General features: G+C 40.4%; 1 protein-coding gene across 1 annotated transcript in view; it reads left to right on the top strand.

The window, feature by feature from the left end:
* Nucleotides 1-15,075, top strand: part of Eps15 (epidermal growth factor receptor pathway substrate 15) — a 113,728-nt gene that overhangs the window by 74,639 nt on the left and 24,014 nt on the right. Inside the window, 6 exon segments of the mRNA XM_052715063.1 lie at nucleotides 8,734-8,895; nucleotides 9,228-9,425; nucleotides 10,373-10,576; nucleotides 12,847-12,954; nucleotides 13,136-13,162; nucleotides 13,164-13,227. Of these exon segments, the coding sequence (XP_052571023.1) occupies nucleotides 8,734-8,895; nucleotides 9,228-9,425; nucleotides 10,373-10,576; nucleotides 12,847-12,954; nucleotides 13,136-13,162; nucleotides 13,164-13,227 (763 nt within the window).

The following is a 15,075-nucleotide window of genomic DNA, read 5'->3' as shown; positions in this document are numbered from 1 at the left end:
CATAGACAACTTCTAGATTTAACCAGCTGCTATCCTAAAATACACAGGTTCTTAAGATAGACAGTATTTTGTTATTATTACATTTGTAGGGAAAAACAAACAGGATGAAGATTTCAATTGCCAGTTTAGGAGTGATCTAAAATTTATATTGGTCTTTGAATATCTTCAAATATTTATATTTATAATTATAGAAGTTTTACTGCTAAAATTTCTCCATAATGTACCTGCTCATCTTCCTTAATGGTGTTAGTAGAGTAACACTAGGCTTTGTGAGGTCCAAAATATTTGATTGGAACATGAGCTCCTGACTGGCTTCTGCATAGGGTACTTCTAGTATGAGGCATCTTGGAGCTTGCTTAGTGTAGAACAAGCAATGCTGGCTGAAAATACATTCACTGAGAAGTGACACTGAGGTTAATGAAAGTTCTTGGTTAGTAGAGTCATCTCTGTATTATCAATGCTAATGAGATGCTAGACCAAGACAAGTAGAATTCATTACCTACCGAGTTAGCTTTCATTTACCCTGTCGTAACGAAGTGCGGACTAGGAGTAACACTGATGATTAAAATCTGTAATTCCAGCTTTCAGTACTTTCTTTCCTTTTTTCCTTTTTGAAACAGGGTTTTGTGTGACTCAAGCAAATCATTTATACACATATAAAGTAAAATCTAAGCTAGGCAATGGTGGCACATGCCCTTAATCTCAGCACTTGGGAGGCAGAGACAGGAAGATCTCTGTGAGTTCGAGGCAAGTGTGGTCTACAGAGCAAATTCCAGGCCAGCCAAGAACAGCTAATGCTACACAGAGAAATCTTGTCTTGAAAAACATGGATGGATGGATGGATGGATGGATGGATGGATGGATGGATGGATGGATGGATAGATAGATGATAGGTAGGTAGGTAGGTAGATAGAGAGATAGAGTAAAATCTAAAAGAATTTGAACTTGGAAAACGAGTTAGTGACTCAGAGTAATTAATTGTCCAGTTTTTCATTTTAGTTCACTTATTTGGCTTATTTATTCTGAGGAAAAAGTTTTGTAGTTGTATAAACATGTTTTATTATAAATTCATTGGGGGTTTCTTGTATTATGGGTTTTTGTTGTTGTTGCTGCTGTTTGTTTGAGACAGAACTCCATCATGCAATCCAGAACAGCTGTAATTTGCTATGTAGCCCAGACTAGTCTTGAACTAAAGATTCCCTGCCTACACCTCCCAGATGCTAGAATTGCAGGCATATGTCAGTGGTCTTATTTTCACTCAGTGTTGTTCTTTAATGAAATAGACAGACCTTTCCCTGTTGCTAATATTCCATAGGTTTAATTGTTAAATGACTTCTTCAGTAGTGCATCAGACTCAGGTAACTAAGATGAGTTATTTTAATATCTTAATAGGTCTTAAGAGTTTTGTGTGTTTAAATTTTATTTCTATATAGCTCCTCACAGTGTGTAAAGTGGTGGCAATAAGTTTGTCAGTTTCAGTATCTTGAGTAGTTTCTAGAAAACAGAACATTTTTCTTGAAATTTCTTTCTCAATGAAGTCAAGATTCCTAGTTCAGATATCCTTTTATTCCTGAATGAGGCATCTTAGATGAGTCTGGCTGTGATGTTTTCTAAAGTAAACTTCAGCACCATGTCTCACTGTGATTCTTGGTCCTTCTGTCTCTGCTACTCTCCATTGCTGCTGCCCTTCTTCCCTCTACAGTCCAAAGCCTCATGAGACTGGTAGGACAGAAAGAAGCAAGAGTCTCCAGTACTTACTGGATTGTCCAAGTGTTAGGAGAACCTACACTGCCCGAGTTAGGGTGTGCTGGGTAGAGAATGCAGGAGGAGGGAGAGGAGAGACATGCATTTGTGCCTTCATCTAGTTCCAGGATAAGAAAAGCAAATGATAAGCAAATTTGTGCCAAAATAAAATAGCCAAGTAGATCTAGGTACAGATAATAATGTAGAAGTTGCTTGTAGAGGGGGTAGTCTTGTAAGTGAGTTAGTGGTAAATGTTCTTTCTTATTCATATTAGCATATAAGTTGCAACTTTTAGTTTTGACTTAATTTTACATCTGTTTACTGAAAGCAAAGATCCTTTGGCTGTGGGTTTGTGTTGGAAATATTTTTAATATTGTCTTATTTTTTAGCTTTTCTTTGTAAAGACTTTTTTTTTAATGAGTATTTGGATGTGTGGACCATGTGCACACCTGGTGCTAGTGAAGAATGTGTTAGGATCTCTGCAGCACTGAACAGTACTGAGCATCACTGTGTGGGTGCTGGGAACCAACCTAAGTCTTCTAAAAGAGCAGCAGGTGCTCTTAACTGCTGAGCTATCTCTTATTTTATTTTTAGCTTTTGAGACAAGGTCACACTTGGTAGCCCATGCTGACCTAGAACTCACTGTAGCTCAGGCTAGTCTTGAACTCACAGCAGTCATTTTGCCTCACTCCTGAAAGTGCTGGGATTGTAGGCTTGAGCCATCGTGCCTACATTGTGTTGAAATTTTTATAGAGATGGCTTCTTTTTTCATGCTGAAAAAAGAAATTTATATCTATTAACATGTTTTTAATTTATCTTATGTAGGTGCATTGGTGTTTTGACTGCATATATGTCTGTGTGAGGGTGTTAGAAACCCTGCAACTGGAGTTAACAGACAGCTGTGAGCTGCCATGTGGGTGCTGGGAATTGAACACAGGTCCTCTGGAAGAGCAGCTAGTCCTCTTAACCTTTGGGCCATCTCTTCAGCCCCAGAAATACTGGTTTGTTGTTGTTGTGGTTTTATGGTTGTTGATTAAGGTTCAAGTATTTCCTAGAGGTGTTTTATCAATAAATTGTTCTTTAGGCCTGTACTTTTGTGTTACAGATAGGTTTTCATTACAGTGAAGAAAAAAAGAAAGGCAGTGAGGTTGGGTTAGCTGAGTAAAAGTATTTGCTGTAAAAGAGAAAGGGTAGTTTATTATATTGGTTTGTTTATTTTTTCTCTTATGAAAGCCTATCTTCTGAGGTTGTAATTAAGTTGCTCACTAAAAATACTGCTTTTTAAAAAATAGTTCAGTGTATTAAAGGAATTAACATTGATCTTGTTGGTAATTCTTAGATAAAAAGAAATCAGTAATGTAAGAATATTTTTAAACTAGGAAAATCACCAGAGATTCGATGCTTTTATTTTAAAAAGGGGGGCTGAACTGGAGAGATGGCCTAGTGGTTAAGAACACTGTTCTTCAAGAGGACCCAAGTTCAATTCCCAGCACCCACATGGTAGCTGACAATTACCTGTGTCTCCAGTTCCAGGAGACCTGATGCTCTTCTCTAGCTTCCCTGGGCACCAGACACACACTACCTATATGCAGACAAAACACCTATATACATAAAATAACAAAATAAGTTTTTTAGAAAGGCAGTCATGACATTTCTTAATTACAGAAAATAAAATGGGTCACAGGAAATTTGTAAAATACACAGCAAGGAAAATGGCTCATCAGGTAAAGTGTGGGGACTTGAATTTGATCCCTGGGACCAATATAGTTAAGGACAGACCTGACTCTCACAAGTTGCCCCCTTCCTAACACACACACACATACACACACACAATTAATGAAATGTAACAAACCCTTAAATTTAACATACACTAAAGCATGAGAAATGAAGAAGCTTTTCTATGCATAAATTGTTTCAGCTCTATGATCTGAGATATATGATGATATATACATCTTTCTATTCAGCTTAAAAAATAACTATATCCTAAACACTTTTTTATATGACCTTTTTAGGTAAGTAATATTTTCCTTCTTTGGATTTATATTTAAAAAACAACATATATATGATGATAAAGACTAGAAATTGCCGGGCGGTGGTGGCGCACACCTTTAATCCCAGCACTCGGGAGGCAGAGGCAGGCGGATCTCTGTGAGTTCGAGGCCAGCCTGGGCTACCAAGTGAGTTCCAGGAAAGGCGCAAAGCTACACAGAGAAACCCTGTCTCGAAAAACCAAAAAAAAAAAAAAAGACTAGAAATTATTAGAGAATGTGAAATTCTAGGTTTTTGTTTGGGTTATAGAGAAAGAAATTGGACCGATGGGGATAGGTAGCAGTTCTACCTTTTTTTTTCTTTTCTTTTTTTTTTCTGAGACAGGGTTTCTCTGAGTAGTTTTGGTGCCTGTCCTGGATCTCACTCTGTGGACCAGGCTGACCTCAAACTTAGAGATCCGCTTGGCTCTGCCTCCTGAGTGTTGGGATTAAAGGCGTGTGCCTCCAGCACCCGGCCAGTTTTACCATTTTTTAATTCCTGAGTTTTGTTTTGTTTTGGTATGTGGCACAATGTGGGTGTGTGCATATGTAGGTGATGCAGGCAGGAAATATACTGGTTTTGAGGGTTTTAGACTACCTGGTCATGAGCACATGGACAGAAAAAGTGCCTATTCCATTTCCTGTTACAAAAAGTCATTTAATAGGGGCTGAAGGTACAGCTCAGTGCTTAGGAGCATGTTCTTCAGGAGACCCAGGTTCAGTGCTCAGCGACCACATCAGATGGTATACAGCTGCCTGTATACCAACCCCAAGGCACCTTCATTCAGGGCACATCTCACACACACGCACGTACACACGTACACACGCACGTACACACGTACACACACACGTACACACGTAGTTAAAAATAATAAATCTTTATAAAAAATTACCTAATATATTGATTGCACTTAGAGGATATGTCAAATATTAAAATGGTAAAAATAAACTGTAGCTAGAGTTTTCCTGCCTGGCCCACAGTCAGGATAAATCTCTCTCACCCGCCAGTCCCACAGCCGCTCAGACCCAACCAAGTAAACACAGAGACTTATATTGTTTACAAACTGTATGGCCATGGCAGGCTTCTTGCTAACTGTTCTTATATCTTAAGTTAATCCATTTCTATAAATCTATACCTTGCCACGTGGCTTGTGGCTTACCGGCATCTTCACATGCGGCTTATCAAGGCGGCAGCTGGCAGTGTCTCTCTCACTCAGCCTTCCACTTCCCAGAATTCTCCTCCCTGTTAGTCCTGCCTATACTTCCTGCCTGGCCACTGACCAATCAGTGATTTATTCATTGACCAATCAGCAACACATTTGACATACAGACCATCCCACAGCAATAAACCTCTAATCTTAACCAAAAGTCTGAGAAGTGATCTGACTAGTTTTTTTACTTGTCCATCTATGCTTTAGTTTTTTTTACCTGTGTATGTGACCACTAATAGCACCTACTTCTTGAATGTGTATTGGGATGTATGCATGCCACACTGTACCTGTAGAGAACTCTGCTTCCACTGTGTGGGTCCTGAGGATCTTTACCCGCTGAACCATCTTGCCAGCCTAATCGTTTATATATAATCAATTAAAAGTTCTCCTCTACATAAACAGTGGTGGAGGGCTTGCCTAGCATGCATGAGGCCCTAGGTCCAGTCCCCAGTAGAGAAAGACAGACCAGGTTTTAGGTGTGTTGTATAAGCTATATTCCTCAGTGAAGCTGTTTAAAATAATTATAACCAATGTTGAAAGCATCCTGCTAAATGAAAGAAGGCAATTAGGGAAAAAAAGTTACATGATTACATTTATGTAAAATATCCAAATTGGATAGATTTGTAGAACTGATAAATAGATTAGTGGTTACCCAGGGCAGAGGAGAATATGAATTAAGAGAAAGGCAGGTCAGGAGTAAAAAGGAGGTGACTTGCTAGTGAGTACAGGGTTTCTTTGGTAGGTTGATCGAAGTGTTTTGAAATGCCTTTAGTTGATAATTGCACGACTCCCTGAGTAAAGTAAATGGATTAACTATGTGGCTATAGGTTATCTCACAAAAGCTACTATAGAAAATAGACTGGAGCCTGGCAGTGGTGGTGCATGCCTTTAATCCCAGCACTTGGGAGGCAGAGGCAGGGGGATGTCTGAGTTTGAAGCCGGCCTGGTCTAAAAGTGAGTTCCAGGACAGCCAGGGCTACACAGAGAAACTTTGTCTTTAAAACACACACACACACCACACCACACCACACCACACCACACCACACCACACCACACCACCACCACCACCACCAAAAACAACAACAGAAGGGAAGGAAGAAGAAGAAAGAAAAAAAACTGTATTCTCTATATTAGGGGTGGAAGTGGGAGGTGTTGGTGTGTTGGTCAGAAATTGACACTATAACAGTAGCAAAAAAAACCTTGAAAGAGATCAAGTGCTTAGATGCCTAGGAGAGAGGTAGCAGACCGTGGGAAGATGGTGGGGTTGCATGTTAGGCTTGCTCGAGGAACACAGCAGCAGTTAGGGCTGAAATAAACCACAGAGGAAGGAGCAGTTGGCATGGGTTGGCATTCAAGATAATGGAAGTTCTTAAGGACTCTGTGTAGATGGATTTTTCTTTGGGCCTCAAGCTCACAAATAATGACACAGAGACTTATTAATTATGAAAGCTTGGTCTTAGCTTGGGCTTGTTCCTAAATAGTTCTTATAACTTAAATTAACCCATATCTTTTATTTGATGTTCTTTTATGTGGCTCAGTTACCTTTACTCTGTACTGCCTATCCTGCTTCCTCCACCTCTGGCTGGTATCCCACCTTTCTTCTTCCTAGCATTCTCTCTCTGCCCGGAAGTCCCACCTACACCTCCTGCCTAGCTATTGGCTATTCAGCTTTTATTACACCAATTACAGCAATATATCTTCACACAGTGTACAAATATCCCATGACAACTTTGTCTCTTCAGTGAGATGAAGACTGAAAGGTTTTGAGTGGATAAGTGATAGAATTTGACGCGAGGATTTGTTGTACTTTGTTTCACTCTTTTAAGTCTTTTTTTTTTTCCCCAGTTGTTAATATCTGTAATTTAAGTTGGAGTTCAAGGCTAGCTGTCCTTTGCTGCATCTGAGTTCAAGCCAACTTGGACTATATGAGACCTCTTCTTAAAAAAGGAAAAAGTTTGTTTTTCTTAATTTTAACTGACACATAATAATTATACATATGTCTAAGGACACAGTATAATATTTCAGCCTGTTTATACAATGCAACGATTAGATGATTAACAAAACTGTTACTTAGACATGCATTATTTTTTTGTGTTGGTAACTTTGAAAGTCCTAGCCACTTACTTTGAAATGTTTAGTTGCCGTGAACCATAGCTATCCTGCTTTGCTATTTAACATCATATATTCCTCTTATGTAGCTGTATACATCAATCCTCAGCTCTTCCTTCCCTACACTCACTCAAGGTCTGACAAAGGCTATTCGCTACCATATGAGACCATCCTTTTCATTGTTCCGTACAAGTCAGAACATTGGGAGTTCGACATGAGTTGGAGTTGTTCTTTTTGTTTTTGGTGCTGGGGTTGAACCAGGGCCTTATGGGGCTTTTGTTATTGATGGTGGTAGTGGTGGTGTTTGAGTTGGAGTTGGAGTTGTTCTTTTTGTTTTTGGTGCTGGGTTTGAACCAGGGCCTTATGGGGCTTTTGTTATTGATGGTGGTAGTGGTGGTGTTTTGTTTTTGTTTTTATGAGTCAAGGTCTTTCTATGTAGTTCTGGTTGTCCTTGTAGTCACTGTGTAAACCAGATGTCTTAGTTAGGGTTTCTATTGCTGAGATGATACAACGTGACCAAAAAGCAAGTTGGGGAGGAAAGGGTTTATTTGGCTTAAACTTCCACAGAACTGTTCATCAAGGAAGGAAGTCAGGACAGGAACTCAAGCAGATCAGGATCCTGGAGGCAGAAGCTGATTCAGAGGCCATGGAGGAGAGCTGCTTACTGGCCTGCTCCTCATGACTTGCTCAGTCTGCCTTCTTTATAGAACTCAGGACCACTAGCCCAGGGATGGCACCACCCATCATGGGCTGGGCCCTCCAACATCAATAACTAATTAAGAAAATGCCCTGCAGCTGGATATTATGAAGATATTTTCTCAATTGAGGTTCCCTCCACTCAGATGACTTTAGCTTGTGTCAAGTTGACGTAAAACTAGCCAGCACACTAGGCTGGCCTCAAACAGAGATCTTCCTGCCTCAACTTCTGGAGTGCTGGAATTAAAGGTGTATGCCACCACCCCCAACTGACAAAGTATTTTGTTTGTTTGTTTGTTTTTAGTGGCTGAGGTGCTAAAAATACATGCAAAGGTAGCTGAGTGGGAGCAGTATACCCCATTGGAAGGTAGCAATCTGAGAGAGATGAAAGTGACTTACACCAGCATTGGGGGAAAGGATTTGCTGGCAGGCTGGAGACAAAAAGAGAAAGGGGCTGGGCAGTGGTGGCACATGCCTTTAAACCCAGCACTCAAGAGGCAGAGCCAGGGGGCTCTGTGAGTTCGAGGCCAGCCTGGTCTATAGAGCGAGCACCAGGACGCACACCAAAACTACACAAGAAACCCTGTCTCAAAAAACCAAAAAAAAAAAAAAAAAAAGAGAGAGAGAGAGAGAGAAAGGGAAGAGCCGAAGAAGATGCCATGGTTTTGACCAGAAGACAGAGACTAGAGCAGATGTGGGGAAATGGCATGAGTTGTTTCGACGTGCTGGAGAAGTCAATCAGACATCCAAGGACAGATTTGAGTAAGCAAACTAGACGCGTAAATCTGGAAGAGGTTACTTGAAGACTGCATGTAAAATTGAGAGCTTTAGTCCCCCAATAAAAAATACTAATAAAACAAGATTTTTGTTTTCCCTTAAAATAGACTTAAAAATTCACCTCTCCATGCCCTCAAAGGGATAAATGTGTGCATTTTCTTGTGTTTCAGGATCTTCAAGATGAAGTTCAAAGAGAGAGTGTTAATCTGCAAAAACTACAGGCCCAGAAGCAGCAGGTGCAGGAACTCCTTGATGAGCTGGATGAGCAGAAAGCCCAGCTGGAAGAACAACTCAAGGAAGTCAGGAAGAAGTGTGCTGAGGAGGCCCAGCTGGTAAAGCCTGGCTGCTTGCTGACTGAGTCTCCACTTCTATGGCTTTCTTGGTTTAAAAGAAAACATTCCCTGCTTGTTAGCGACAATCTCGTCTGCAGTTGCTTTATGACGGAGTTGGAGGGATGGTCATCAGGAGTTACTGTTCCCTGTAGTAGAAATTAGAGGGGTGCTTTTTTCTAGATCTTGATTGCACAAGACTTTTGCCTCCAAGTTCCTTTTAGCCCCTTCTGCATTATCTTCCACTACCAAAAGAATACATCAGAAATTCCAAACCACTAAACTAGACATCTCTTCGTTTAATTCCCTTTCCTCTCATTCATCTCCACTTATAGATCTCTTCCCTGAAAGCTGAAATAACTAATCAAGAATCTCAGATCTCCACTTACGAGGAAGAACTGTCAAAAGCTAGAGAAGAACTAAGTCGCCTACAACAGGAAACAGCACAATTGGAAGAAAGCGTGGAGTCAGGAAAGGCTCAGCTAGAACCTCTTCAGCAGCACCTACACGAATCCCAACAGGAAATCAGTTCAGTAAGTGGAAACAAGTAGTGTGCCTGGAGGGCCCTTGGTATAAGAAAGCAGGCAGAGCAAGCCATGAGGAGCAGGCCAGTAAGCAGCACTCCTCCATGGCCTCTGCATCAGCTCCTGCCTCCAGGTTCCTGACCTGCTTCAGTTCCTGTCCTGACTTCCTTCCATGATGAACAGTGCTGTTCAAGTGTAAGCCAAATAAACCCTTTCCTCCCTGATCATGGTGTATCATCACAGCATTGATAACCCCTCACTAAGACAGGACAAATCTATTGTCTTTTCTTTGCTCATTGAAATCATTTCGTTTTCTTATTTCTGTTTTTTTTTATATATTATTTAATATATATTATTTTATATGTAAATATATAAAATAAATATATTAAAATCTGTTATTTAATATATTATAATTGATTGAATTCTGCCTTTTGTGTCTCACTGTGGATTTCATTTGAATAGTTAAAGTCTAAACAGCTTTATTCTTTGTTTAATGGACTTTGTGTGGCTTAATATTTTTTTAGAAGATACTTTCTAGGGCTCTTCTTTCCCATTAACAGATAGTGCCAGAACACAGGGTATTGGCTAGCCTTACCCGTATCTTCTTTAACTTCCTGTAGCTCCCCTACAGCTCCTCTCTGTTATTTGGCCATCTTTTCCTTTGGTATCCTGGGTCTTTCTTTTTCTAATTATACCCTGAAAGACTGCCAGTTCTCAGATACTGAGACAGAATTCTTGGAGGTTTCACAAGACTTATAAAAACAAATACATGGATGCTGAAATTGCAGGAAGACTCATTGGGAAAGATTATTGAAATCCTTAAGTTATGCTGCATTTCCAGAGGATTCTCCTAATAGAAAGCAAACTCATCCTTGAGTAAGTCTAGGGACATACCTATTAGTATGTTACATATTTCTAATATTAAATTGTTTTCTATTTCTACTTTGTATTGGCAGATGCAAATGAGACTCATGGAAATGAAAGATCTGGAAAATCATAACGACCAATCAAATTGGTCCAGTAGCCCACAAAGCATTCTGGTAAATGGTGCTACAGATTATTGTAGCCTCAGCACCAGCAGCAGTGAAACAGCCAACCTCAATGAACATGCTGAAGGCCAGAACAATCTAGAGTCTGAAACCATACACCAGGAGTCATCAGTGAGTCATTCCATAGTCTTTATAATTAACCACCTCCCCCCGCCACACCCACAGATTGATGAAGATCAGAATTTGTGTGTATATACTTATGCATATATGTAGAGGCTAGAGGTCATCTTTAAAGTGTCATTTCTCAGATGCTGTCCACCTTTTTTTCATATGGGGTCTCACTGAGATCTGAGGCTCACTGATTAGATTAGGCTGGCTGGCCAGCAAGCCCTAGGTATCTGTCTCGCTACCCCCCTCCCCTGTCTTGGGATTACAAGCAGGCACCACCATGCTTGGCTTAGTGAATAGATGCTGGGGATCTAAATTTGGGTCCTCATTCCTTTTTTTTTTAAGATATCTTTTTTTTTTTTTTAAGATTTATTTATTTATTATGTATACAATGTTCTGCATGTATGTCTGCAGGCCAGAAGAGGGCACCATATCTCATTACAGATGGTTATGAGCCACCATGTGGTTGCTGGGAATTGAACTCAGGACCTCTGGAAGAGCAGTCAGTGCTCTTAACCTCTGAGCCATCTCTCCAGCCCCATGGGTCCTCATTCTTGAGCAATAAGCACTTTATCAAATAGGATAGCTCCCTAGCCCCAGATCAAAGTTTTGTTAGCATTGTGTATAATATAAAGAAAAACAATTTTTAAGATGTATTTTAATTTTTATTTATGCATCTGTTTGTGCAGATGCCCACAGAAACCAGAAGAGGGTGTCAGATCCTTTGAAGATGGAATTAACAGGCAGTTTGAGCTGCCTGTTGTGGGTGTTGGGAATTGAACTTGGGTCCTCTGGAAGAACAGCTAGTATTCTTAACTGCTGAGCTATCCCTTTAGCCCCAACAATTGAAATTCTTTCTTTTCAGGTTTTTTGTTTTGTTTTGTTTATTTGTTGTTTTGTTTATTGAGACAGAGTTTTTCTGTGTAGCTCTGGCTGTCCTGGAACTCACTCTGGCTGACCTCGAGCTCAGGGATCTACCTGCCTCTGCCTCCCTAGTGCTGGGTTTAAAGGTGTGTGCCACCACCACCCAGCTACTTTTCAGTTTTAACTAATGTTCAAATTATTCTAATTAATAAAATTAATTTTTTTTTTAATGATAGGGTGTTGTGTAGCTCAGGGTGGCCTCAAACTTAATATGTAGCTAAGGGTGATGTTAAACTCTTTTTTAATTTAATGTGTCTGTGGGGGGTGTTCGGTAGTGTGCTCACCTATGGTTGCACTCATCCATGTATACAAGTGTAGACAGGGTCTCCTCACTGAAAATATAGCTTGGTGTTTAACTAGACCAGGGGTGTCTGCCTGTCTCTGCCACCCCAGCATTGGGGTTACAGCTATACAACCACCATGCCTAGGTTTTACTTGGGTGCCCCAAACCTGAACTGAGTTAGTTCTTCATGCTTATGTGCGAAGCACTCTTTACCCATTTATTATTATAAATTCCTAAATATATAAATACCACCTGCTGGGTCTATGTAATGTTACTTGTGTGTGTTTCAGTTCAGAGCTGACCACTTAGTAGTGAATATGAAAAGGTTTTTTAAGGGACTAGGCATATAGCATAGTGGCAAATAGTATTCATACCATACAAGAGGCCCTGGGATTGATTCCCCAATGCCAAAATAAATATTAAAACACCCCTATACATACAGTTTAAAAATGTTTTTAGCCAGGCATGGTAGTACATACCTTTAAATTCCAGCACTCAGAAGTCACAGTAAATCTCTTTCAGTTTGAGGTCAGTCTAGTTTACATAGTGAGTTCCAGGCCAGTCGGGACTGCACAGTAAGGTCAGTCAGTCTGTCTGTCTGTCCACCATCCCTCCCTCCCTCCCCCGCCCCCCCCCCCCCCCTCTCTCTCTCTCACAGAAAAAAATGTTCTTAAAATAATCTTACCCACGCCGGGCCAACGGTGGCACATGCCTTTAATCCCAGCACTGGGGAGGCAGAGGCAGGCAGATCTCTGTGAGTTCAAGGCCAACCTGGGCTACAGAGTGAGATCCAGGACCCAAAACTACGCAGAGAAACCCTGTGGGTGGGGGTTTGATGGGGGACTTACCCAATTCTGAGGTGGTGGTGGATATTGACATGCTACAATGTTCCTGTGGAATCCAGAAGAAAACTAGCAGGAGTTGGTTTTCACTTCCTCTAAGTGGATCCTGGAGATTGAACTCAGGTTGTTGGGCTTACAAGCAAGTGCCTTTACCCACCGAGCCACCTCACCAGCCCGAGACAAAAGATCTTTAGTCCTTCATATTCACATTTGTATTTTGGTAGGTGAGAAGTAGTCCTGAAATAGCACCTTGTGATGAAAACGAAGTTGTGACTGCAGCTGGTAATGAGAAAGTTAGTCCCAGATTGGATGATGACAAGCACTCCAAAGAGGTGAAGATAATTATGCATTCAGTTGTTTTGTCACTCCTGTCTTCAATGTTCTTTGTAGCTCCACGAATATTTACTGGTTTTTCAAAGTTTGTATATGATCTAAATGTGGGGTCATTTGAAGTATTATCTTTTAAATGTTTGGTTACTAAAATGGTCTATTTTAATTAAAAAATATTTCTAGGAGGATCCATTTAATGTAGAATCAAGTTTCACTGACAGATCCAGTTGCAGATCCAAACTTGGATTTCTTTCAGTCCGATCCTTTTGTTGGCAGTAAGTATCTTTCTTTTGTAAGTGTATCCAGGATAACACTTTCTGATGTATAAACTATATAAGTATTGAGGCTTCAGTTTTGAAAAGCATTTTTTTACAACATAAGTAAAGCTGAAAATATGGGTTTCTATCCTTACATTTGCTAGTGTTTAACCTCTGCATTATACTGTAGAATTCTCTGATGAAGAGAATGTTCCTTCTTCATAGTAGAAGCCACAGGAGAGAGAATGTTATAGTCCAGTGGTAGAGGTTGCACACTCATGAATCACATTATTTAGCTAATAATTAGTGAAATGCCAACAACAACCCAGTCATGGGATCGCACTGCTGTAATCCTAACATTTTACAAATTTGAATTTAGCCTGGGCTATAGAACAAACTCCCCAGGAACTTAAAAAAGAGGAAGAGGTGGAAAGAAAGTCAACACTGTAATTTTGAGTCATTAGAAGCTGCTGTGTGTGTGGTGACACAAACCTTTAGTCCTAGTACTCAAGAGGCAGAGGTAGGTGGCTCTCTTGAGTTCAAAGACAGCCTAGTCTACATAGGCAGGGCTACACAGTGAGACTATTATCTTAAAAACAAACTGAACTAAAATGACAGTGGGAGCTGTACTAGGATTCAGTGTCTGATTCTCTCACCTTAAGATAGTTCTAATTTTAGCCGGGCGGTGGTGGCGCACGCCTTTAATCCCAGCACTCGGGAGGCAGAGCCAGGCGGATCTCTGTGAGTTCGAGGCCAGCCTGGACTACCAAGCGAGTTCCAGGAAAGGCGCAAAGCTCCACAGAGAAACCCTGTCTCGAAAAACCAAAAAAAAAAAAAAAAAGATAGTTCTAATTTTAAAATGTAACTCTGGCCAGCATGATGGGGAACTCCTTTAATCCCAGCAGTTGGGAGGCAGAACTCTCTGTTTGAGGATAGCCTGGTCTACAGAGTGAGTTCTAGGATGATTAGGGCTACACAGAGAAACTATGACTCAAGTAAAATAAATAAAAATAAATAAAATAGAAACATAACTGACTAAATTAAAATATATCGTCACAATGTAAACTGTATTAAATATTCCTTGTGTCAAAGGTCTGTTGAGTTGTATTTTATTTCTAGAACTATCTTGTGAAAGTGTGCTTGGTATCATGTGCTTGATAGCATATGCTTGTATTTCCAGTACTTGATAAGCAGAGGTGTGAGGATCCCATAGGATTGAGGCCAGTCTTCTTTACATAGTTAGTTCCAACCAGGGCTGCATAGTGAGACCTAGGCTCAAACAAGGGACTGGAAAGATGGTTCAGCAATAAAGAACACTGGCTGCTCTTGTAGAGGACCTGGATTCAGTCCCCAGCACCCATGTGGCAGCTCACAGCTGCCAGTTAACTCCAGTTCCAGAGGATCTGATGTCTTCTTTTATCTTCCATGGGCACCAAACATGCACATGGTGGATAGACATGCGGACAACATACTTATACACCTAAAAGGAAAGTAAAGTTTATACAGACAAGAAAAACAGATGAAACTAAGGTGCACAGGCAAAATAACTCACCCAATAGTCATGGCAGAAATAAAGAGCCTAAATATTTGAACTCTTTAAATAAACAAACCCTAAAATAAACAAGCACAAAACAACTTTTTGAAATGTACAAAATGCCAAAAATAAGCATAAGTTTTGCACTTAAAATATATAGAGCTGAGGTCGTGGCTCAGTAGTAGAGTACTTGTCTAGCAGGCCTAATGCCTTGGTTTGATCCTTAGAACTATAGGCCAGTCAATCAGTCATAGATTCAGAACATTTATAATCATCACAACAATCTAATTTTAGGACAGTTTAGCACTCTTCCCCACCTCGACCCAACCTAA

This window comes from Peromyscus californicus, unplaced genomic scaffold, assembly GCF_007827085.1.
Source record: "Peromyscus californicus insignis strain IS unplaced genomic scaffold, ASM782708v3 Scaffold_5__1_contigs__length_169319896, whole genome shotgun sequence".
NCBI lineage: Eukaryota > Metazoa > Chordata > Mammalia > Rodentia > Cricetidae > Peromyscus > Peromyscus californicus.
This window is presented reverse-complemented; position numbering and strand designations above follow the sequence as displayed.